At 53.2% G+C, this 24,921-nt stretch overlaps 1 protein-coding gene across 2 annotated transcripts; it reads left to right on the top strand.

Moving 5' to 3' along the window:
- Positions 1–2,269: 2,269 nt before the first annotated feature.
- Positions 2,270–24,515, top strand: ADA (adenosine deaminase). Of its 2 annotated transcripts, none has more exons than XM_054218752.1 (11): positions 2,270–2,335; positions 10,029–10,090; positions 13,264–13,386; positions 13,536–13,679; positions 14,522–14,637; positions 17,059–17,183; positions 19,570–19,641; positions 19,916–20,017; positions 20,767–20,834; positions 21,318–21,447; positions 22,718–24,515. In XM_054218752.1, exons 1-11 carry the CDS (start codon positions 2,300–2,302, stop codon positions 22,817–22,819), a joined length of 1,080 nt encoding a protein of 359 aa, XP_054074727.1. In that variant the 5' UTR covers positions 2,270–2,299; the 3' UTR covers positions 22,820–24,515. The 2 variants fall into 2 exon arrangements, with proteins under 2 accessions (XP_054074727.1, XP_054074728.1); XM_054218753.1 differs by lacking the exon at positions 2,270–2,335 and adding an exon at positions 9,686–9,704.
- The last annotated feature ends 406 nt before the right edge of the window (positions 24,516–24,921 follow it).

Here is a 24,921-nt window from a genome sequence, read left to right as displayed (position 1 = left end):
CCATTCCTTGTTGATGGAGCCAGTTCAGCTCCATTTGCCTCTTCCTGACCTTTGCTAAAAACCCTCCTCCCAACACGAAAATTACCCACGTTATTTTTTTACCTTGTAATTTCCTTGAATCTCAAATAAAGGCTCTATCTGACCTCTGTCCTTCCAGCGTAGATGACACATCGAGCAAGGCTGTGCCCACAAAAGACCATTAGAAAGCACCGTGTACTCATACTGGGAGCATTTATGCTGCAGATGCTTTGAACCAGAAGTCAGACCTCAAATATGTGATGCTGCAGGACACTCTCCAGGCAAAATAGATGTTTTTCAAGCAGCTGCTAGAAAAGCCCATGATGTGGAGGTGAAACGGTCCAGGAGAGCCAGAGCTCACCTTGCTTGGGGACAATTTCACACCCAGTTGCTAATTTTTATTTCTGCCCAGACCCTCTGTGCACACCCAGGGGAGTTTTACCCAAATTCAGTGCTTGCAAAGCTTTGGGAGCCTGGAAAATCTCGATCTATTTTGGTGGCTCCAGAAATCACAAGTTTTAGTGCATAAAATACCTGCTGCTTATTCCCACTGGTTTCCCATGAGCCTGGTTTAGTGCTGCTCCATCCTACCGGCTCCTGGAAGCCCTGAGCGATGCTGGCACCACGCTTGGCAGTTACTTTCCCCTGCCAGTCACTATTTTGTAAAGAATATTTTTGCCGGTTAACTGCAGCTAATGTGCTTTCGTCTCTACAGTATGGATGCAGTCAGTGCATCTCTGAAAGGTGGTACTTAATAAAAAAAAACATGTTGATGAACTTTCCTCCCCAGCCAAGCCCTGTGCTTTTCCCACGGGCTCCGCTGCAGTGTACATACCCAAATGACCTTGGGATTTGAGCTGAAAAACTGCTGTTTTCTCAATGCCTACTTGGCTTTGGGGCAGAAATTCCATCACTGCTCTCATGGCAAAACTGGGGAGGAGGAACAAGGGATGCCGGTGACATTTCCCTGCGGAGCAATGAGTCTGCAGCACGTCCTGCATTCACCGAGCAGTGCCTACCACCAGTTTAGAGTCACCATTTTCAGGGCTGCTGGCTCTCCTGGGCTGTTCCATGTCACCTTGCTGGGGCGGCAGCGCGGCTGTGACAGCACAGGGCTGGAGGAGCGCCCAGCCCTCCCCATCCCCGCAGGCAGGACTCCGGCATGGCTAATCCCCTGCTGCGAGCTTCCACAAACAGTGTCCCTCTGGTGTAAACACAGCTGGGGAAGAAGAGGAAGCTTCATTTTCAAACCATTTGTGGTAGTGTTCATGCCTACAGCCCCAAGTGCTTTCTCCGCTTACGCACCAGCACGAGCGATAATAGTATTTTACACTGATTTTCATCTCCAAGGCTCCCCGCAGACCTGGCCTGCGGTCTGGGGACAGCCTCACCTGGGCAGGTGAACTCCAGTGGTGCAGAACAAGGCCATGACCCCAGTCTCTGCAGCGATTTTGGAAACATCACCCTCTTGCTTAAGGCCCTCCAGACAGCTTGGAGCTTGTCTCCCCTGGGGCTGTGCCAGGACCCAAGGGATGTTCCTCAAAGCTCACTCCGGGGAGCGGTTCCACCTTGCAGATTTGCCTTTGGTTAAACGGGTTTGACTTTGTGGGTGCTCCAAGACCAGAGTGGCTGAAAGCTCTGCATTCTCCAGTACCACAGAAGCCACGCTCGGCGGGGAGGAGCAGTACGTTTTGCCCGCTGTCCCTCAAGGATGCGGGCTGCCACGTGCGTCACCTATCAGAGAGGAAGGCAGGAGGCGGAGGAGCAGCACAAAACATGGCCAGGTCACTAAAGCCAGGTCCTGGCTTTCAGCAGGAGCTGAAGGCAGGTGTATGATGGACCAAACAAGTCCGAAAGGCCATCAGACACAACAAGTGAGCCACCGAGCAGCAGCTTTGTAAGCAGGAAAGGGGGGTGAGGGCTGAGTGCTCCTAAGCTGAACGATTAAGTCCTTTTTAGGTTAAAAAAAAATATTGTTGCATTGGCTTAAGACGGCTCTCAAAGCCGGAGGTCGCATTCCAGCCCTAGGAGCTGTTTTATCGTGGTGTATTTTCCTTCGATGTTATCGCCGGAGGAGCGGCTCCGCCCGGGCTCCGAGCTCCCGAAGGAAATGGGGTGGGGGAGGCATTACCGGGCGGGATTTGGGGGACGGGGGGGCGGCCGAGACACCCCGCCGGGACGATGGCGGGATGCGGCGGGGCGGGGCCAGCGGGGGCGGGCGGGGCGAGCGCGGCCGGAGGAGCGGAGCGGGGCGGCGGGCGCGGAGCGGAGCGGGGGCAGCATGGAGCGGGGGGTGTGCGTCTTCGGGGACCCCAAGGTGAGGTGGAGGCGCTGCCGGGGGGCACGGGGCTGGGAACGCGCCGGGTGTAAGGGGCTGTGCACCGGGACTGGGAACCGGGGCGTGCACCGGGTGTGAGGGGCTGGAAACTGGGGCGTGCACAGGGTGTGAGGGGCTGGAAACCGGGACTAGGAACCGGGGCGTGCACAGGGTGTGAGGGGCTGGAAGCCGGGACTAGGAACCGGGACGTGCACAGGGTGTGAGGGGCTGTGCACCGGGGCGTGCACCGGGGCTAGGAACCGGAGTATGCACCGGGTGTGAGGGGCTGGGAACCGGGGCGTGCACCGGGTGTGAGGTGCTGCGCACCGGGGCTGGGAACCGCGGCACGCACCGGTGTGAGGGGCTGTGCACCGGGACTTGCACCGAGGATGAAGCGCCGTGCACCGTGGCTGGGAGACGGGACATGCCCCGGGGCTGAGAACCGGGTCGTGCACCGGAGCCGAGCCGCTGCGCATGCCCCGGTGTGCGGGGGCTAGGAGCCGGGCATGCCCCGGGGCTCGGCGGCTGAGCCGTCAGGATGTGCGTGCCCTCAGGTCTCACTCGGCGGTACCAGCCGGGGGCTGCGCTGCCCCGGCCCCGTGCTCTCCGCAGGGACAGGCGGGAGCTGCCCCGGCTGTCCCGGGAATCCCGGCATCCCGCCGCCGGAGCGGTACCGGTCCCTCGTCTCCGCCGAGATGGAGATGCGCTGGTGGCACGGCTGGGGCATGGCTGGGGAAGAGGCGTCCCTGAAGTATCCAACACTCTAACCATTGCCTTGGTCTACTAAAACAAACGTCTCTCTTGGGGTTTTTCTTCTTTTCGTTTGAGGGTTTGGTTTTGCTGGTTTATTTTTTGTTTTTTGGGGTTTTTTGTTTGTTTGTTTTTTTGTTTATTCTTAAACCCTTAGTTGAGTTATCCCTCAGATACCCGAGATACCATCTTTGGTGGCTGCTGTCAGAGGATGCCCCAGTCTTTCGCTCTCACCACGTGCTGCATAAATACGTCTCAAGTAGGATCACACAGTAATGTATTTATTAATCAGATTATAACAAACTTGAGAAGGAAGAAGATGAAACAGATGTGGTTAGCTAGAACCCTGTATCTGATGGCAGAGTGCTGCCTGTGCTGCAGGACAGCTCAGCTCTTGGGCTGTGGTCCGGGTAAGCTGGCGTATGGGGACCTTGGCTGCCTTCGGGCTCTGACGACCAGCCAGGGTTGGGCTCTTGGTAGGCAGCGAGGGACCGGGGCAGAGGAGACCAAAAGAAGTGATGTGAAGGTCGTGGTGGTCCGCCCTGGGAGAACCTGAGTGGAGGCAACTGCATACACCTTTCGCAGGGAAGATCGGGTCTGAAATCCCAAAAGGTTGTTTGGTTTTTTTGGCCACTATTTGCATCCCCTACCACTCCCAATCCATTTGTCTCTCAGTTTGAGCTCACACCAGAAACATCTAGCATACTCGGAAAAGCCTGTGTGCGCGGGTCTGATTTGTGCTTCGTTCCATCACTGCATGAGGTTTCCCTCGCAGGGAAGGCGACCCATGCGATAGCAGGCAAACCTTCATTCCAAAATCAAGGGAGCATTGACACCTGTTAATAGTTAAAGCCTTCCTCAGGCTGCTTCAGTTTTGGGAGATGTTGGTGTTTCATCAGCTCCGCCAGGACCAAAAGCTGGTGGTTTACCCCACTGATCTTAAACTTTTGGCTAAGAGAAGCAAGTTAAGTTCTTCTTTCACTTGTGCTTCTTCCTAATTTTCTGGTGCGTGGGAGAGCGGGATGCCAAAGAGAGACCTGGGAAAAAACGTGCAGGGTTTGACCACAAAGATCAGGCTTCTGTTGTCTGGTTGCCGGCAATTACGAGACTGGTTTTCCTGAGTCAGGCAGTCCCTTTCAGTCCTGCCAACCTGCTAAGTCAGGCTTGGGGAAAAAAAACGGGTCTGAAGTCAGTTAATGAGCCCTATTCATTCCCCTGGACCCTCTGCCATTGGGAACGATCAGTTTTGTGTTTTAGAGATGTTTCTGGTCACTGGAGCGGCTTCGAGCTCCGGCTGAATGTGGGGCTGGGGCTGCCTCCGTGCTTTTCGGGAACTCGCTGACTCCCGGCTGCTGCAGCGGATGAACCGGGAGCTGCTGGGGCTGCTGCAGGGCGACTTTGAACCCTGCTTATCGTGGGCCATGAAAGAGCAGAAAAGACTGCTGTTCCTTGGATGCCGACCACCAGCCTCTTCCCTCTCTGCTCCACAACCAGAGCAGAGACGGTGTCCTCGCTCCCTGCTGGCTCCTCTCCCCAGCTCAGGGGCTCTGGGACTCGTGGCTCTTTCTCCTGCGACTCCTACGTTGCAGGGAGCAGGATGGGACCAGGTTCTCCTGGGGTCAGACCCGACTTTCCCAGCAGCTGGTGTAGCTCTGCCGCTGGACACTTGTTGCCCAAATAAGCTCAGGTGGCGCTGGGCAGGGGGCCCTGCAAGCCCTCCCAGGGCACACTCTGTGTGTCACGGCATTCCGGGGCCTGTCCCTATCCAAGGGGAGGTGGTTATCTCCGATGTGCCCTTTGTGCCTGGGCATTGGGAGAGATGGCTGGAACTGGCTGTAGCCGCGTGTGTCCTGTCAACGGTTAGGAGAGGGCCTGGGGACCAAATCTGGGTGGCACCAAAGGCGACGGCCATCCTGTAGGTACAAAGGTGAGCGCTGGCTGTACCCAGGGGGTTTGGGTGGGCGTCCTGCCCTGCTCCCTGCAACGGCTGCAGCCTCCCCCTGCTCGAGACAGACCTGCCTAACTGCGCTGAGCTGGTATCACAGGTATTTGCTTTGGCTGTAAAATTTAAAAAAGTTTTAAAAAAAATAATTTAAAAATAATTTGCAAAGGTGATCCTTATTGTGGGGAGTGCAAGTGCACGTGGGTGTGCCGAGGATGATGTTTTCTTCAGCTCATCCACTCCTCGTGCGCAGCCTGACGCCTGACTGCCTTGGCACGGGTCGAACCCTGGCGCCGCCGGGGCTGCGTGGGGCTGAGCCGTACCCAGGCAGGGACGCGCACGCTCGGTCCTTCAGCAGCGCTCTGCGGGCACGTAACCTTCCTGGCTCTGCTTGTCAAACGTGAGGGCAGTAAGAGGCTGGCCTGGGGCTGCTCAAAGTGCAAGGGCTCTGTTTACTGCTCCCAAGCATTGCCTCGTTGCTGCCACGTGCAGTTGCGAGGTCTGATATGGGAGGGCCTTGGTCCAGCCATCCCTGCAGGAGGGCGACACACAGCCACCATCACCTCTTAACAGCACCAGGAGCCTTGTGCCGAGGGGCTGGTGCCAGGAGGAATGGTACTAAAGGCTGCTCCGCATGGGAGCATCCTCCTCCTCTGTCACCAAAGCCACGTCTCATGTGAACCCTTCCCTAGAAAGCACCGTTATTTCTTGCAATGGGGCAGTGGGTGAGTCTTGTAGTCCCCCGCGTTTCTCTCTCAAAGGCTCAAACCTTACAGCGTATGGTAGATTCACCTCCAAAGCTCATGTGTGGGTGGCGTCAGGTTTGAGGGTAACACTGTGCCTCTTCTACCTCACATCCCTCTTGATCCTGGTGCTTCTAGATAGCGTTTGTGGCAAGTTTATGAGGACTTGGCTCCTGACAGTGCACTTTCATGAAACCAGTATTTGAGGAGCACTGTTCGTGTTTTTTGCAGTGGTTGGCATTCGTCTTATCTCTTGCTGAATTTTGCTCTCTGTTAACGTTTTCCTGCCATGTGTATCTAACAATTGACAGCTGTAATGACGCTGTTTTTCAGTTATTGAGACCAATAGAGTGAACTTTAAATTATCACCTTTTAATGCGCTGATAAATAATCCTGGGCAAAGTCACCACTAAGGGTTTTAAAATGATGCAACTTTAGCGGCTGCCTGGATTATCTATTAACATCTGCTGGAAACCAATCAAAAGAAAAGGTGAGGTTGGTGTTACTTTTACCATGGTGTCAGGGCTGACTTTGTGCATTGTATGTATTTGAAAAGGGACCCTAAAACCACCTGATACAGGAATTCCCTCCAATGCATTAGCTTGGACGGTCCTTTTTACGCCACATAATAGGCGAACCGAGCAGCTAACTGCTCTGCCATGGTCTGCTGAGCAAACCGTAGAGTAATAGAGAAATTCTGTTGGGTTGACTGTAGCTGAAAATATTTTGAATGTTTGGTTAACTTTTTCCTCTTAATTTCACTACATTGAAAATAATCAGACTTGATCTTTGAACGGAACATACTTGCTTGCAGTACCTCATTTTGCGTTTGAATTTATTTCTGGAGCTTATTAAGTTCCAGAGAAAACATTACAATATTTTCAGAAGAGAAAGATCAAGCCAGAGCCCTTAAAACTTCTCCTTTTCTAATATCTGAACCAACTTGCTGATATCCGCACTAACGAGTCACGTGCCGTGATTGAACTTAAACTTTTTTTGCATAAAAATGGAAAGCGCTCGGTTTGCTCCGACAGCATTGCTGGGGGTTGTCTGTGCTGAGGACGCACAATTTATGGCCGGTTACGTCTTTTGAACTCATCCCTCTGGCTTTTGGCAGCTCTTTAGTGAAACTCGGAGAGCTGCGGGATGGTTTGCATTGTCACCCCGTGACCGCGGGGGCCGGTGAGACCGTTCCCAGCCGCGGCCCGGTGGGGGTGCAGGAGAAGAGCTGAAGGGTGCCAACGCAAAGGTGGCCCTGAGGGTCCTTGCTGTGGCTGGGGGAAGAGCAGCGCTCTCTTTGAGAGTGTTTGAGAGCTCTGCTGGTTTCTCCTTCATCAGAACAGAGGTTGCCACGGCCAGGTTTGCTGTGAGAGAGGGAGGCATCGCTGGTCCTGGCACGGCTGAAGGCTCCCGTGCCGGTGCAGCCCATGGTGCCGTTGGGGTCCTGGACCAAGTGTCGAGATCCCTGTTTAATCTGTGTGCACAGGCTTCCTCTCCAAATAAACCAGAGGGTTTGGGGTGGGAGACCACGCGTGCGTGGACCTCTGCGTGCTGAGGGGCAGAGCCCTGGAAGAGGCACTGGGCTCCTGCCTTCACCGTGTTTCTGCTTGCTCAGGCGTCGTCTCCTGGAGCCACAGTTCAGAGAAAACTCTTTCATCTTTATCTGGGTACTTTCCTTGACTTAAAGCAAGGTCATGTCACCCACTTGTATCTGGAAAAGTCTTGTGCTTTGTTTACCTGAAACAAACAGGCAGGAGGAGAGCCATGGCGTGATCGGCAGCGAGCGACCTCCCACGGACCAGGAGAGCTGCGGGGTTTGCGAGCAAAGCGCCTGGGGCAGCCAAGCTGCTCGCTGTGCCTCTGCTGATTGCATCCTTATCTGGGGCCAGCTCTTGGTGGAGACCCTTGTAGGCACACCTTTCCTTCTCCACTTGAATGTCCCTTGGTAATCTAAATAGCCCAGATTAGTCCCCAGCTGGAGAAAGCTCCCCCAAGCACCGGTCTTGAGGAACCCCACAAAGTTTTGGGTTGAGTAACGTTGCACAAGAGTTTCTTAGCGCTTAGTTTAGGTTCTTCCAGACCCAAAGAAATGCATGGCAGCGGAGAAAGAGCCTGTTGGTGGTGGTGGAGAGGAACCTTGCTGCTTTACAAGCGTCTCACCTGCAGCGGCAGCAAAAGGAGGTGGTTTGCATGGGTGAAGGGCACCCCTGAATTTACGTTCACATTGATTGAAGTGTCACACTGGGATGTTCTTGCAGGAAATGCTTGAGAAACGTTTGGAGTGAGAAGACCCCAGCAGGTTCGGGTTGCTCAGTTTTTATATCCATCATGAGTAAGTTTCAAGCCTGTAACTCCATCAGAAGGTCGCAAGGGCTGTCAAAAACCTCAAGGAATGGAGCTTGTGTGGTTTTGAAATAGGAATCAGAGCTCAAGAGTGGAAAACTTGCCAGGCGTCCACATCTGGCGATGCGGATCATGTCCGTAGCCTGTTATTTTATCTGTGCTTCTCGGGACATTTAGTCCTCCTAAGCAGGGTTGCGTAACTCGAGGTGGGGGGAAAGATCAGGTTTTGCCCTTTTAAAATCTTCACCCCTGTAGAGTCAGATCGTGTCTTAAGGGTAGGAGAAGTCACAGGGATATCTTTTTACAACCCGTTAGCAGGGGTGTCAGTGGGAATATTCATGACCCCTGGGCCAGCTGATTGCAAAGGTGCAGGACCAGCAGCTCCAGCTGCCCTGAGCTGGGCACCTGCATTTTGCGTCCCACCGATGCACATTTCAGTGGTAGCTTCATGGCCATCCCATGGAGATGGCCTGAACCCGAGCACAGTCTCACCCCAGCAATGATGGCTGCAGAAGGGGTCAATGAAAGCCCTGGCCATGGGTCAGAGGATCGGTGTCTACCTGCATGGCAGGTGTCTGGGGCTGCGGGAGGAGGTGGGGACGGGAGCGAGCTCCTGGGCATCAGCGTTTGTCCCAGAGGTGGGCACTGCACTGGGAGCCAGGCCAGCGGCGTTGAGCTCACGTCAGCTGCTCACGGATGCTTCCGAGGAGGGCAAAAGGACCTCGAGGTGGACAATCACTCATTGCCCGGCTTGGAGGAACCGCTTACTCATTTTTCTTCCAGCTCCTGGTAGTTATTGTTTGATGCATACCCTGACGCCAGAGGGTTTGTGGGTTTTAATTAGTAACCCTGGGCAGTTTAGTTATCCCTGCAAATATCCAGTCCGCTTCTGAATCCTACTGCGTTCCTGCTCTCGGCATCCTGCAGCAACCATCGACACAGCAAAATCTGCACGATGTTCTAGCTAACAAGAACTTTGGGTATTAAGTTGCTGCCCTGCAGTTTCATTTAAAAAAAAAAAATAAACATTAAACATGTATTTTGTAGGCTATTTCATTGCTTAAAAGAAAACAGTTCTGGAAATACAAAGACCTCGCTGAAACATTTTACAGCTAATATTTTCCTTCCCAGTTCGACTTCCAAGTTACATCTGTCATGTTCCTCCAAAAGTCCCAGTTGCCTAATGGAAAAAGCTTGCTTTTTGCTTTTCTGGGGCTCGTTCTTCAAAATCCGTTGTTTCAGCAATAATCGGGAAACAGGGTTTGAAAGCGAAGAGATCCGAGTTACTGTCCCTTTTCTAATGAGTCAAAATTCAAGTGTTTTATTTTGAAACCAGCTTGTTACCTCCATGGGGCAGCTCTTTTTTTTTTATTTTTTTTATTTTTTTATTTTTTACAGCACCTTGTACCATGGGACTGACCCCACGTGTAGGATTAGAAAGCCTGTAAGCTTTGATAATGCCAAGTAATTAGCAATATATCAGGAGCTGATTCTTGGAAGTGAAGTCAAAGTTTTCGTGTAATAACTCTTGGCAAATTAATTGATGGTTGGATGTCTGTGAATTCAAGAAGGAGCAAGCTGGAAAGTGAAGGTGTTTGGGGTTTGCTTTTTTCATTCTTCCCAAACTCCAAGCCATGCAAGCTGAATAAGGACAGGGCAGTTCCTGAAAATGACTGGAAACGGAATTAATTTCTAACAGTCCATTAAATGTGTGAGCTGCAGCAGGGATAAGAAGATATTTAGACAATACATAGATATTGAAAAATGGTGGTTTAAAAACGTTTTTGTGCTTCCTTGTCATGGCTTTGTCCCAGTGTTGGCTGCATTTGTACCTGTGTTAGCAGCAGCTGCTTATCTCTAAACTTTTGCTGCAGCTCTAAGAGTACCTCACTGATTTCTCCTTATCTTATTGCAGGTCGAACTTCACGTCCACCTGGATGGAGCCATTAGACCAGAAACAATCTTGCACTTTGGCAGGTGAGTTGCGGGGGGGGGGGGGTTGTGCGTAAGGAACTCTGTGAGCAGCAGTTCAAAAACATCATCCCTTCTGCTTGTCCCACTCTCCCCCAGAAGAGCTCGTGCTGGCAGGCTGGGAAAGCTCTCCCTTGCTGGGCAGGCACCAAACCTGTCGTACCTCCGCGTGGACCGGTCCTCCAGCCGCATGGTGCGAGGATATTGAGCCCCTCCCAAAGCCCAGTGTTGTAGTGGGGCTGGTGCTGGTGGCAGGAGCGTGACCAAGGTGGTCCTCTGAGCCAGGCAAGCTGAGAGGAGCCACCGTGAGAAAAGTAGAGAAGATGTCTCATAGACAGAGCTGGCTGCCTTTAAAGCGTACCCAGGAAACAGCGGGGTTGGCGTATTCTCATTTCTTTTTCCACATTCCTAATTGCAAGAGCAAGTGAAATGAAAGCAGGCTGGGAGCATCGCCTTGGTGGTGGTGGTGCCATACCACGGTCTGGGGAGGTAAAACCAGCTCGGGTTCTCCTCCCTGCCCTGCTGCCATGTGTCTTTGAAGCCAGGCTGGCTACCTGCTGCCAGCGAGCCGGGAGTCCTGCTCCTCTGAGGGTGACCCAGGAACTTGGCAGTGACTTAGGGAGGTTGTTCCCTTGACAGAGCCCACGTCCACCTTCTTGCTTCAGCGTAGCTCGTGTGGGAAGCAGCAAGGTGAATGATTACCTGGTGCGAGGGCCTGGCTCCGCGGCTGTAAGCAAAATAAACTTAAGGCTCCTTCCAGCTGTCACTATTCAAAAAGCTCATGGAGACTAGCAGATACCCTCAGATGGAGAAAGTGGCAAGCTTAAAGATTTCAGGAAACAGCTCTTAGGCACACCTCTGGTACTTTGGGGAGGAAATCAGTTCTGAGGAGGATGGGAAGTGGCTCTGGCATCCTGCGAGCCCAGCAGTCTCCAAGGCAGTGCAATCCTAGGGGAAAATATTCTTTCTAAAGTAGCTTTTTCTGCAGGGAGTGGCCATACAGTTTTGCAGCGTTGTCAGTGTAAGGGGGGTGGATCAGAGATGTCCATCTCATTCGTTGCAGGACGTTGGCACGGCGAGCTGGGGCAGGGTTCCTGTTGGCTGGTGGGCTGCAGGGCTGGAATACAAGTCCCGATGGACAGAAGAGTCGGTGCTGGCTCCCTGGGGCTCTGCTGGTTCCCTCTGCCAGCGAAGGAAAAACGCCAGTGTAGTCCCCCAGGGGGGCTGTAGGAGCCCTGAAGCCCAGGAGGCACCAGCTGGCTGAGGATCCTGTGCTTCTCTCTTGCTTAGGGCAGAAACCTTCGTTGCCCAAGCGTGTGCCGAGTTCCCTCTTATTTTTAAACAGCCTTGTCATCCCTCGGGAGCTGCCAGCCCTCGGGTGGAGCGTGGCTGTGCTATTCATGGGTTCTAAAACCAGCGCTCACACCAGTGTAGAAGCAACAGGGCAGTGGAGGGGGCTGCAGGGGACTGCCTTACTAACCTGGCCCGGGCACAGAAAAGCAAGCTGCTTGCGGTCTATTTTTAAAGGTAAAGAGCTGGAAATAAATTTGCCAGGTGGTGGCTGACCACGTCCAAATAACCCGAAGCTGCTGGGGTGCACAAGCCCCACCTTGGGCAGTGGCTGAACTCAGCTGGTTTTGAAAACTTTTGTCTCCAGTTCTGTCAGGTCTGGGTCAGGCTTTGCATCGCCCCCCCCCGCCCAGCCAAAGGGTTTAGAGCCATGGCAGACCCCTGATGGGACTGACGGGGCTGAGTGTCCCCGGGAGACACGAGCCCGTTCCCCTGGGGCAGGTTTGCTGCGGGAAGGCTCCCAGTTACCAGGTGGGTTGATGGGACAGCAGCAGCTCCCGACGCCACGCTGGCAAGATCCACCAGAGCCCCTCAGCTGGAGACCTGACTCCAGTGTCTCTGCGGATCATCCCAAAGCGCTGTCGCTGCCGGCTGCGCAGAGGCAACCCTTTGGAAAGCCCACGGAAGAGGTCAGGGAAATGGCTTTGCTGCAGGAAACTTTCCCTGGGCAGGTGGAGGAAGACGTGGGGACGGTTCCTGGAGCAGAGACTCAGTGTCAGTGCCATGGAAAGGGCAAGGCGGGACGGAAAACCGATGCCTTGGCAGCAATGAACGTCTCCTGCTGAGCGCCAGCAACTTAATCTGTGCAGATTGCATGTGAAGGCTGAGCGCGGGGCTGGTTTCCTTCCTGCCCGAGCAGAGAACGAGCAATGTTTATTGGGCCCTGGAGCGGGGTCGTTTGGGCTGCTTCCCTGCAGGTTGCTCATCAGGACGGCTGCTGGCATCGGGACACTAAAGCTGTCGGTGGTGTTTTGTGTCTATTAGCAGAGAGATCCGTCAATCGGCTGTAATTCCTTGTGGCAGGAAAGAGGATTAAAAACAAACGTCTAGTTATTATTTCTAATTTAGGTTGGCATTCATGGCAGAGTGACAGCCTGTGGGGTGGGGGGTGCCTGGGAAGCATGTAGCATCCTCGGCTCACAGCCCCCTCGAGCCCAGCTGCCACCCCACTGGGGACACCTCCACCCACCGAGGACTCCAGGGACAGCAACCTCGTCCCTCTTGGAGGAGTTTAGGTGGGCTTTACCGTCTCCATCGCTTCGGTGAGAGCAGTCGTTAGGATGGCCGTTTGCTCCTGCGTGGGAGGTGTCCCCATCAGAGGAGACGCCACCACGATGTTGGGCTCGGGCACCAGCTTGCTCGCAGGCATTAAACCCGTGAGCCACGACACTTCTGCGTGCATGATCCCGGGCCTGGGAGAATCTCCATGATCTTTCAAGCCTTTGAGCCTGCATAAGTGGAAATTAACTTTTCTAAAAAATTTTGGCAATTCTGCCACTAGGACTAAAGGTGCCAAGAAATAATCCAGAGCCCCTTTAGATGAACTCCTTCTTAAGCTTAAAATGTCCTCTGGCTGTGTTCCTGTCGGGTCAGTCTGGGCTTGTATTTCGATTTGTTTGTGTTTTGCCGGCGTTTTGGATTGCCTTCCGCCCCGCTGAGATTCAGGGCTGCATCTGCGAGGAGATTTTTGGAAGGACAACGTGTGCCATATCTTTTCTGTGAAGAAATGGTGGTTAATGCTGCCAGCTGAGGATGCGATTGCTGTATGAAACGGACTGATTAAAAATGCGATGGACTTCCCCATCAGTAACACGTGCCTTCATTTCCAGGAAAAGAGGGGTTCCTCTCCCCGGCAGCACTGTTGATGACCTCCTGAAGCATGTCAGCTACAAAACACCACTGACACTTACCCAATTTCTAGAGAAGTTCAATCACTACATGCCTGCCATTGCGTAAGTACCCCTCTCTTTGCTTCCCCCGCAACAACCCTTGGCAGGACCCCTTGGCTAACGTTGCTCAGCCTTGGAGGTCACCTTGCCCGTCCCCAGTGTGCCCCGGGGGTGACGAGTCCCGGTGATGGGTCCCACTGCCATCCCTGCAGGGGTGACCGTGAGGCGGTGAGAAGGATCGCCTACGAGCTCGTGGAAACGAAAGCAAAAGAAGGCGTCATCTACGTGGAGGTCCGGTACAGCCCTCACCTCCTGGCCAACTGCCGCGTGGATCCCATCCCCTGGGGCCAAACCGAGTGAGTGATCCCGCCATGCCAGGGAGCCTCTGGGTGGCCGGTGGGGCACGGAGAAGGCATGGCCCACGCCGCGTTCAAAGTGGCGTGTAACCAAACCTCCTCTCTCCTCCAACACGGGCAGCGCCAGCACTCTTCCCCCTCTCTTCCCCATTGACGGGATTTTGCTTCTTACACTGTCTCCGTGTGTTCTAACGTCCCTTGCTTTGGGCAGGGAATTCTGCGTGTGGGGAGCCGCTGGGCTGGAACTCCTGGCTGCGGCCGGTCTCTGTGCGAGGGGAAGCAGCGTTCGGATGTGGATCGCCTGCCTGCAGATTGTGAATTTGAGATGGCCAAAACAATGGGCAATGTTGGAGGGGGCTGGCCGTCCAATCCCTTCTTTACATGTCATCATCCCCTCTTGTGGTGTGTGCCTTTGATTAAATCAGTGCTGGGCTCTGTGGCCCCTTGCAAAATGCACTGTGACAGGCGTTGAGCCCCCCGTGCTTGCCCCTGCCTGGCTGCAGGCACTTGTGTGCCCTAATGAGATGCTCTGGCAAAGAGCGGGTTCCTCTGCTCGGGCAGGATTGGCTTCCAGTTCCCCGAGGCTTTTCTAAATCTTACTATCATCTTTGCACGCTTTTATGCCCGACATCAGGTAGATCGGGGCATGGCATGGGTGTAAAAGGTGCTCTTTGGCTCCGGGTGGTCTCGTTGGGCTCCTCTGGATGTTAAGGCAAGTGGGACCCCGGGCAGCCTGGGTTTTGCATGGGGTGTCCCGTAGGGATGCTGGGCTGGACCTGCGGCTCCTGCCTGCCCCCCTGGTGGGTGTCTGGCCTCTCGCTGACAGCTTTTCTTCCCTGCAGGGGAGACCTCACTCCAGATGAAGTCGTTAACCTCGTAAATCAGGGACTACAGGATGGAGAAAGGGATTTCCGCATCAAAGCCAGGTCTATTCTATGCTGCATGCGCCATATGCCAAGTAATGTATTGCAGCTCCCCTGCTGCTCTGCTCCCCTTCCCTCACGCGTGGCGGGGGGGGACGTCCCCTGGGTTCAGGTCCCTGCAGAAATGCAGGGAAAGCCCCGGTCCCGTAGCTCTGGGTCTGACGTGTGGGACCAGACAGTGCTGAGAAACAGGGTTGTTTTTTTCTTGGTGGGGATCCTCTGCACTCTTTACTATGGGGAAAGGTTCCGCTGGATGCAGGAGTCGGGGTCTGTGGGTACAACCAGTATCTGAAAGGTCCTGCTAGAGAGACAAAACGGGTTCTTCTGTCCTTTCCTGGGGGAGGTGTGATTTCCGCTCACCCCTCACTCCCTGCCCAAAGGCTGGAGCTCTCCTTGGGCCAGATGAAGCCGTTGCCACAGCGAGCAGTTGCATCTGCCCCAACCGTCTGGTGGGTCCGAGAGTGAACGGTCACAGGAGGACCAGGCGTGAGATCTCACACTCTCCCTGCTCATGGTCGTGCTGCTACAGCAGTGAACTCCTTCATTAGCCTGTGCCATGGATCAGCCAGAGAATCCACTGGCTGCAATCTCCGCTGGTTTAAGCTGAAAACACAAGTAAAATATACTTAAGTTGCGTACATAAATTTTTTCTATAAAATCAGCAGCTCTGAACTTCATCGGTAACAGGTGTTGTGATCCAGAATAGGAAGAAAACCCAATTTCCAGTGTTTCATTGGGCTGCTGAGTTCCGTGAGCATCTTCCTCTAGGGAAAGATGCAGTTAGTGAGGTGGTACGACAGGAGCCGTTCTACCTGAAGACTTGAGATATGACCTGAATATCTTCATATCTCACAGCAGTTTTATGTAGGCTTAGTAAGGAAGATGGTGGAAAGATTTTTGCTAATGAGTACGTGGTTAATTTGTGTCTAGAAATGTGAAAAATTACATTCTTGGAAACTAGGAAATTTGAGGGTGGATTTTTTTTATTTTTTTTCTGCCTGCACAATCAACCCCAAACAATACTGCAAAAACTTGACCCTTAAATTTCTGGTTTCTAGGAGGAAAGCTTTTTTTCTTTGTAGGAACTGAAAAGCTGTAAGGCAGTGTCACCCTTGTCTGCGGTGACAGTCCCTGCCAACACACAAGTGGTGAAGGCAGAAGGTGACAGGGCACCCGAGGGCCTGCGCAGCAGGAGGGGCTGCCCGTGTGAACGACGGAGTGTGTGTTCCCATCCCTCTGTCCCAGGGCACCGACTCGTTACCCGGAGCCAGGGATGTGCTGGATTGAAGGGGCTTTAGCACCGCATTCGGGATGCGCTGTGCAGCGAGAAGCCACCCTGTAATTTATGAGCTGTTGAGAGAAAGGCGGAGGTGCCAGCCAGAAGTAGCTCATATTAAACTTGTTAATAAAAATAATGGTTCTAACCCAGTAAGTTGGAAACGGATGAAAAAAGAAGATGAAATTGCACACGTTTTCTTATGTGTTCGTATGATTTTGGGATTGTATGTACACAGCAGCTGCCTGTTGATTATTAACACTGCCATTTATCTCTGTTTCTTGGCCTTTTTGCTAAGGGTAAGTGCCGTATGAGCTGGTAGATGCATGTTCTTTCTCAGAGGTTATCCTCTACCCCAGTCAGAGATAACTGTCCCTGCTTGCTGCAGGGGGGTTGGACTAGATGACCTTTAAACGTCCCTTCCAACCCAACACATTCTTTGATTCTGTGATAACTCTGAAGTAGTTGATGGCCACTTGTTACTCTCGTTCTCACTGATGCCAAAAGATAAAACTCTGTGAGCGTTGAACATCAGCCTTCCAGGAGCCTGACCAGCTCCTTCCCACCAGGAATAGTGTCCATCGTCTTGTCCGGGGGAGCTGAGGATGCTCTGCAACAGGGCAGGGCTGGCTGCCCTACAGGGTTCCCCCTCCCCTTCAAGATCCCTCCCAGACCAAACTCCTCCGTGACACAACACATCCAACGGGCCGTTCTTCCCTTTCCCTCCCCTTGCCCAGCCTGGGATGCAGTGAAAGCTCAGGAGCGAGTTGAGGAATTTCTCCCGCGCACCATGTTCCAGCACACGGGCTGGGGAGTTCAGCTTACCTCGGGCCAACTGCAGCAATCACCACTGTCTTTGGAGGGTTTTCTCTTTTTTTTTTTTTTTTTTTTTCCCTGGTGCTTAAAGTGGGCAGAAAAAGATGATGAGAGCAGTTTTATAGCTGGTAAATGCATTTTATTTCCCTTTCAGTGACGTTGAAGTTGGCAGCTTTTATTTGGCCGAAGATGGGCAGACCTTTCTAGGAGCTTGTTAGCTTTCTTTTTGGGCATCAAATTTGAGGAAAGACCAAAGAAAAGAGCTCCAGCCTTCTAGTTATAGGACCAGGGTTCGTTTAGAAGAAGGCTGAAGGTGCAACCCTTACGAATGCTTTCTCCTGAACCCCGGCGCTCTCTTTTCCAGGCTGGTCTCCGGAGGTGGTGGAGCTCTGCAAGAAGTATCGAAACAACTCGGTGGTGGCCATCGACCTGGCTGGGGATGAGTCCCTGAAGGTGGAGAATACCTCTGAGCATAAGAAGGCTTACGAGGTTTGTTGAATAAGCTTCTTAAAAGAAATGATAAGAAAAACATATCCTGGGGGGACACGCAGTACAGTGTTTAGGCTGCGAACAGCTGGGACAGTTTAAAAATTCATTGCGGCTATTAGAAACATTCTGTTAAATAGCAAAAGCATTTGTTTGTGTTTCCTAAATGATTAATAGCAGGCATCATTGCTTAAACATGGCCTTAGAGCTGGAGCTCGGCACGCTACCCCGGAGCACTGTGTGTGACAGGAGTGACATGGAGCCCGTGTCCCCCCCACTGCCGGCTGGGGTCTGCTCCTGGGGCTCCGTGAAACCACCACCGAGGCTGGAAGAGACTGGTCTTTCCAGTCTGGCAGAAATCACCCGAGGAGCAGAGAAGAGGCTGTTTGAAGTGCTTTTATCTGATCATCTCAAATGCAGACTCTGGAATGGCTTCGGGAGCCTGACCCAAGGCTCTTGCTGGACCTCGACAGCGGCTGGAAGGGAAAACTTTGCTCTCCGCTGCTCGTTGCTGGTGGGAGTTTGGGGTTGTTGGTCCCCTGCAGCAGTGGGAGAGGAGGTTGGGCACCGTCACAGCCAAAAAAGATGGTGGTTTGCCAGCAGTGCTCAGTTCTGAAGCGACACTGGGCTTTCTTGGGGTTTTTGCCCCCGTCAGTGGGATGTGATACAAGGTCCACCTGCGTGGATGAACTGAGTGGTTATAAACTGAGATGCGGGCACTGGCATTTATCAACCGATGGGTATCAGCTCATCCTGCCCTGGCGTGCCAGCAGTACCCAGGTCCAGACTCCCCCCTCTGAAGGATGCATCTTGTCTCTGTGCCAGGGACTCTGAGACGCTGAAGCAAACCCCCACTCCTGACCATCGGCCCCTCTCAGCCTGCATGGCAGGGATGTGCTTCCCCATAAATACTACTCCGTGGGGTACGTAATGCATCCAGGGAAATCGGAGAGATTTGTGGTATCACTCAGGCAGGTGGGTTGTGCCTGGGAACTCTCAGGGCTATCAAGATAACCGTGAAAGCTCAGCTGTGGCTGCTGGCTGCGGAGGAGCACCAGGGCAGAAGCAAACAGCCAAGGATCCCGGGACCGCTATGTACAAGGAGGCAGCGATTCATGGAGGAGAAGCCAAGAGAAGCACCGTGCATCCTCAGACAAATGGGCTGAAAAAGGGATGAAGCCACTCCAGGGAAGATATGCCCATGGATGGACATTAGACACAAGCTCCCTCCTGGATGCAGCGGATGGGGGTCAGGCCTCGGTGGCCAGGAGGGTTGCTGGAGAAGTCCTGGTGCATGTGGTGTTCCTGACCCGTCTCCTTGTATCCCCAGCTCCTGTTGGGATAGTTAAGGATGCCTGTCTCAGGAGTGAGGGAACAAGGGTTTCCAGTTTGTCTTCATCCCGTGTAGAAACAAGTGGAAAATCTCAGTGCTGGTGTGAGTCTGTCTGTCATCTTAGTGTGGTAGTTCGGCCAGAGGGATTTTGTTATTTTTAAAAATGTAAAAAAAATTAGCTGTTTAGGAGAAATCAACAGTGACTTCAACGCAGGGAGCACAGAGTGCCTTTCAGGGTGATGCACACAGGGCTCTTCTGTAGGCGTCCCAGGCAGGACCTGGGTGTGTTGCACATCAGGAGCTGAAAATTAAGTAACTGAAAAAAATTAATGAGTGAAAAGCCCTGAAGGAGTGCCTGGGAAGAGTGTCTGCTGCGAGACGGGACTTGCAGCCTGCCGGCTGGGTGGCCCTTCTCCAGCAGGGCAGGAGCCGGGCTTCCCTCGAGGCTGTGTGGCTTCCCAAAGCCTGGGTGATCCGTGGTCACCCTGGCCAGGGGTTTTTCAGGGTGGCCATCTCAAAATGCCCCCAAAGCTGAACCTGCAGGGTCCTCCCGGCTGGGCTGCCTCCAACCCAGCCCCTTGCAGGAGGGAAGCACTCGGTGTCTGAGCATCATCTAAGCTTGATCTCTGCCCTGGGGGCTTTTAAATTCTCCCACTAGGCTGCAGCCAGCCAAAAAGGTAGAAGTTTCAAAGGCAGGAACTGCTGCAAGGCTCACGCAGAAGGGCAGTGGGGTGGAGGGAGGCGAGCTTCGAGTTTGCTGCTGTCTGGAGAGGAGAGAGCGGTGAGCTCACCCGGTATTAAAAGACCCTGAGGAGTGTGGCCGGGCTCCAGGGGAAGGTAACCCGGCTTTCTGAGTTTCTCTGCTTCTGGCATTACCGAGCTCTCCTCTCGCAGCCTGTGCTACGGCAGGGAGCGTGCGCCTCTCGGGGTGCAGGGCTCGTGATTTGGGGGCAGAGCCCTGCTGCTCGCTGTGCCCCCCGAGGGCGCTGCCAGCCTGGGGGTTTGCTGACCTGGCGGCAGGTGATGGGACAGGAGCGTGTCCTTTTTTCTTTGCAGGAAGCTGAAAGGTGCGGGATCCATCGCACCGTCCATGCTGGGGAGGCTGGCCCGCCTGCCATGATCAAGGAGGTACGAGGAGCTCCCGCCTCGGGGCAGGGAGCGGGGCAGGGCTGGGAAGGTGCATCCCCTGCACCGGGGAGAGAGGAGCCCGAGTCCTCTCCGTATTCATAGCAGCGCAAACGCCGGGGACCCAGGCAGAGATCTGGCCCCGATGGCTCAGAGAAGGACCTCCCTGGGGCTGGCTCAGTGGTGCGGGCTGCACCCGTGGTGGGGCAGGGACCTCTGGGCAGGCAGGAGAGGTTGGAGGTTTGGAGGCTGTACGTGTTTTTCCCATGCTTTCTAGGCAGTTTACCTCCTGAAGGCCGAGCGCATTGGCCATGGCTACCACGTCCTGGAGGACCCGGAGCTCTACAAGGAGCTGTTGAGAGCAAAGATGCATTTTGAGGTAAGGATGCGTGGTGGGAGGATGGCAGGCGAGTAGCTGCTCTCTGAGTGGGAAATCAGCCCTCGCTTGGGCTGTGCCACAGCCGGGCCACGACCTGACACCCGAGTGCTGACCACCCGTATGGTGACGCTGCCGTTGCCGTTGAACCTGGGTGCCCAAAGCTCCGCAGCAAAAATGGTGGGAACACCTAGGTGTTTGCCGGGATCTCTGCTGGGAGCAGCACTGGTGCACACAGCAGCTTGCCGGAGGCATGTTGAAGAGCGAAAAGGATCCTGGTCTGGCTGAGGATGAGTTTTGGAGGGCTTATTCACTAATTTACATACCTCCTCCTCCCACAAATCGGGTTGCTGTACCCGGCCATGTCTGGTTGGAGGGTGGAAGTGCCTGGGAGTGAACTGTGCAAGGGCAGATTTCCTTGGCTTTTCCCCAGTGTATCCAACTAATATATGGAATGTATATGTAGATACTTAATGCCAGTGGTGTTTTAACTGTGGTCGACGCGCAGCTGGTGGCCGTCTGACCTTGGGAAATATCTCACCATGTCCTGCCGTTGTCACAGAGGCTGTGGGCTCTTCGCATCCCTGTCCTGGGACGTGCGGCGGTCCCAGCGCTGAGGGGTAGCTGTGGACAAAGCTCTCTCCTCCCGCCCCCCATCTGGCTTTGGCAGCATGCTGAGCTATCTGTGTACACAGCTGTGGTTCAGATCCGCATGGCTGATGCTGGTTTTCGTGTTTAACTCCCCCAAACAGGTCTGCCCTTGGTCCAGTTATCTCACTGGGGCATGTCTTCCGGACTTTGGGAAACACCCAGTAGCACAGTAAGACTTCTTAATTACATGCAATCTTAAATAAGCAGGATTTGGGTTGATTGTAGCTGCTTTATTGTTTTACAAAGGTAAGGCACGTCTAACCGCTTGGGAAAATGTGGTACACCCTCCCACTTTGGCACGGAGGGGCCGGTGCGGCGGCACGGGATGCAGGGGTCCCTCGGCAGGGGGGACTCTCCTGTCCCCCTCCACCCCTGCTCAGAGCCGTGGGGTGCTCACACCAGCCGCTGGCCCTCGTTTGTGGGTGCCAGCTGAGGTCGCTGAACCTCTGGGTGGGAGATGCCCCGCTCCCTGCCTCACCGGAGAGGCCGATCGGCGCAGAGCGGTGGTGAGCCGAGCCCTGTGTTTGTGTCCAGCAACCCAAGCTGTGGGGACGGACACGAGGCATTTGCTTTTACTGCGTTTTACCCTGAGAATTGCATGACCGGTGCCGCGTCCGGTGTTTTCGCTGATTTCAACCTGATTTCCTTGCAGATTTAGGAAGGATCGCGCTAACTATTCCATAAACACGGATGACCCCCTCATCTTTAACTCCAATATCGACAAGGATTACAGCATAGTGAAGGACTACATGGGCTTCACTGAAGAGGACTTCAAGAGAGTGGTAAGTCCTCCTCGGCTGGGTGCTCTGCTGGTGTCCTGGTGCAGCCCAGAGCAAGCCGCTGTTTTCACATATAAGCTGAAGGGTTTTCAATGGAAATAGGGAAATTCTGCACTGGCCTTGTAAGCAGGAGGCTGGAGAGGGCTGAGCTGGCTGAAGGGGATGCGGGAGCAGTGGGATGTGAGTGCAGGGTGGGCTCCGCAGGGGCTGCATCACTTGGGCTGACTGCTTCGGGCTTCCCAGCGACCAGATCAGATGGAAACTGTCTGCCGAAGACCTGAGCAGGAAGGAAGGAAGGTGCCTGTTGCCTTACACACACACACACACGGGTTTGGAATTACATGTAGGTTATTTTGAGGTCTGGCCCAAACGTTAGCAAGGTTCAGCAGCTACAGAAGTGCTTGCAGTCTCTGCACGTATAACATGAGTACGCAACAACGGAGCTGGAAACACAGTGAGTGGTGGCTTCGGTTTTGGCACACGGTCGTTTATGTGCCTTGATTACATCCTGAAAAATGGCTTTAGGCATCGATTTTCTAATTACTTACCCAAGACAGAAAGAGAGGATAACTGCTGGGAGTTTGACTTAGCTGGTACCAAGCAAACCTTTCCTGGTTTGCACTGGGAGTCACGTTCAACACTCACCTATGTTTCTCCAGAGATACCTGCTTGGATTGGGAAGCGCAGGATGCGCTTTACAGGAGAGCATCCACCCTGCGCTCAGCTCTGGCTGGAGGAACAAGTCCCTTTCTCCTACAGACCTCGCTCTCTGGGTCTGGAAGGGGGAACAAGGACAGCTCTGAGCTCTGGGATCCTGGATCCACAGCTCTTGTGCTGCCAGCTGTCCTCTCTGGCTCTTGCAAAATCCAGGTTGTTCCTGCGTAATGAAAGAAAGGTCCCCGCGCAGGACGGATGAGCGGGTCACGTTGCAGAGCCAGGCTGTGTCCCAGCCACGGCGCATCCGGCTGCCACCACCGCTGGTGGGAGAGACTGTGCCCAAAGGGGAGCTGGGAGTGTAGGAGCAGGTCTAAAGCACATGTGCCAAGAACTCCAAAGTGTTTAAAGGCCTTTGCTTTGTGCCTGCCTCGTTCCTAGTGATGGGCCAGAGCGGTTGGCCTGTGAGATGATGCTGTGGAAATGAATCTTGGAGTGGAAACTTTACACTCTCCTTCGCTTGTTGCTGTTCAGAGCCAGATGTTGGGATGTGCACAACCACACGTTCACGTCTGATGTGTCTCAGTGTCTCCCTTGTGTTCCCCCTCTCCCTCCCCAGAACATCAACGCAGCTCAGTCCAGCTTCTTACCCGAGAAGGAAAAGCAGGAGCTGCTCAATACACTGTACGAAGCCTACGGGATGGTCCCCAACGCATCGTGACCCATCCCTGCGAGCCGGCGTGGAGCGGTGGCCCTTCTTCATGCGTGCTTGACTCTCCTCTGTGCCAGTGGGAGCACTGGGAGAAGGTGCCCAGAGTCTGTCTCTATTACTGGCGCCCCTGTGTTAACACTTACAGTGCTAAGCAGAATCAGGCTATCACATACACCTGCCTATCACCCCTTCAAACTCTCTCCCAAATGGATGTCCAGCTTCCTATCTTGCTGTTGTGCAAGCAGACTAAAACTGCCTCCTGGCCTGACTCCCTTCTCCGTCTGCCAGTCTTTCTGTACGGCGAATGAGAACAAAAGAACCTCCCCTGCTTTTTCCTCCCCCCTCCCTCTTCCCCTGTTTTATCTGTCCTGCCTAGCCCTTGATAACCACCTTCAACTGTGACTGTGGCCTGGGTTAATCTTCACCTTTCCAAGGAAAAGGTGGGTTGGTGCTGACAGGGAGTGAGCAGACAGGTCAGAAACAGAGGACTTATTCTCATCCGTGTAGGTAGGAGGGTTTGGCCGCAGCTATATTTACCCAGGGTTAGTCTTGTACTAACAAGACGAACAAGAACAAGCTGGAAGCTGGTGCTCTTGCCCACACGCAGGTCTAAAGGGCATTTAAAAAAAAAAAAAAAAACAATTTTTTTTTTTTTGCATCCTTTCTTGGATAAGGGCTCCCATGTGTGAGGCCTCTCAGTGTCACTGCTGCAGAAGCGCACGCCCTGGGCTCAGGTTCCAGCTGTGCTCACAGCTGGCCTTGACCATGCTCACACATGCATAGGAAGTTGGAATGTATTTTTTACCATTTTGGGCTGAAATCTGCCTTCTGGGACTTTTCCCAGTTTTGTACTGATCCTGGAGAATTCCGATGAGCTGCAGTTTGCTCTTCTTCTATCTTTGTTTAGGACTTGGAAAAACCATGATCGATTGCCTGTTTTAACCATTCTGCCCTTTTCCTGACTTGACGTAATCTTTAGGCACTATTAAAACTGAGTAAGTAAATTAATAAGCCAGGGCCCAATGTCACGTATTGACTCAGGTCCCACCTCAGTTGCTTCTCTCAACCACAACGCTGGCTGGAAGCCAGATCTTCAGTTTGGTGAAGAATTTATACAGAAATATTCACCCAAATTCCCCAGCAATTTTGGTGCGTTGTAGTATTTTCACTTCATATGCAATAGAGCCTGTGCATCCAGAGAAAAGACCATCATTTTCTTAGGTGAGTGTGTGGTGTGCTTTAGCATCCTGGGTGTCTGCCAAGATGCTTCCTCCAAAGATACTGTACCAAAAAGTTGCCTTTGACACGGGGCCGTGGTCACCATTGCCACGGACTGTGGGTCTGACTGGTCCAGTCTCAGCCACCAGCAGCCACGTGCTGGGAGTATTTCCATTCTTTCTGGGCTTCTGTTTTTGTCTTCTGAGTAAAATACTGAGCTCTGAAGTACATGGTGCATATATACATACACACACACATATATATGTAGCTAGATAGATGGATATGAGAGAGTGAATTTCTTACTTTTATAAAGCAAATTGTAGACCATCACTTTTAAGAACATGACTGCAGTAAGAACTAGGCTTTTTTGGGGGGTATTTTTTTTCTCCAAAAATTGTTTCTGAAGGAAGAGTTGCTTGTTTGGATTCTGGACAGTTGATTGTTAATCCTGTTTAATAAAAATAACAAATTTATATTAAAAGACAAATCCTCTTGCCTTTCTGTTCAAGGGTGACTGTTAGGAACCGTGGTCCCCACCGTGAGCCGTCCTACCCCTGCTAGAGCACGAGGGTCAGTCGATCGGTGTGATGGGGGCTTTGACATCCCGATTCCTGCCTTCTCCTGTTGCCAGGTCGGAGCACTTCGACAGCCGGAGGGAAGGTACCCCTGCTCCCGTGCTAGGCAGGCGAGTTGGATGTATGGATGCGGGTTATTCCAGCCTCGCTTGTCCTTTTCCCTTCGGTAATCAAAACGATGCGTATCACTGCTAGAAGCAGCAGCGCCATCACTGTGTACTCTCAGGGGGGTTTTTTGGGATGTATCAAAAATATTTTACAATTTTTTCCTCCTCTCTCCTGGGTTTTGCGCAGTGGGTTGATGCTGAGAGGCGGCAG

This window comes from Rissa tridactyla, chromosome 12 (assembly GCF_028500815.1).
Source record: "Rissa tridactyla isolate bRisTri1 chromosome 12, bRisTri1.patW.cur.20221130, whole genome shotgun sequence".
NCBI lineage: Eukaryota > Metazoa > Chordata > Aves > Charadriiformes > Laridae > Rissa > Rissa tridactyla.
Note: the sequence above shows the minus strand (reverse complement) of the source record. Positions and strands in the feature narration are given on the sequence as shown.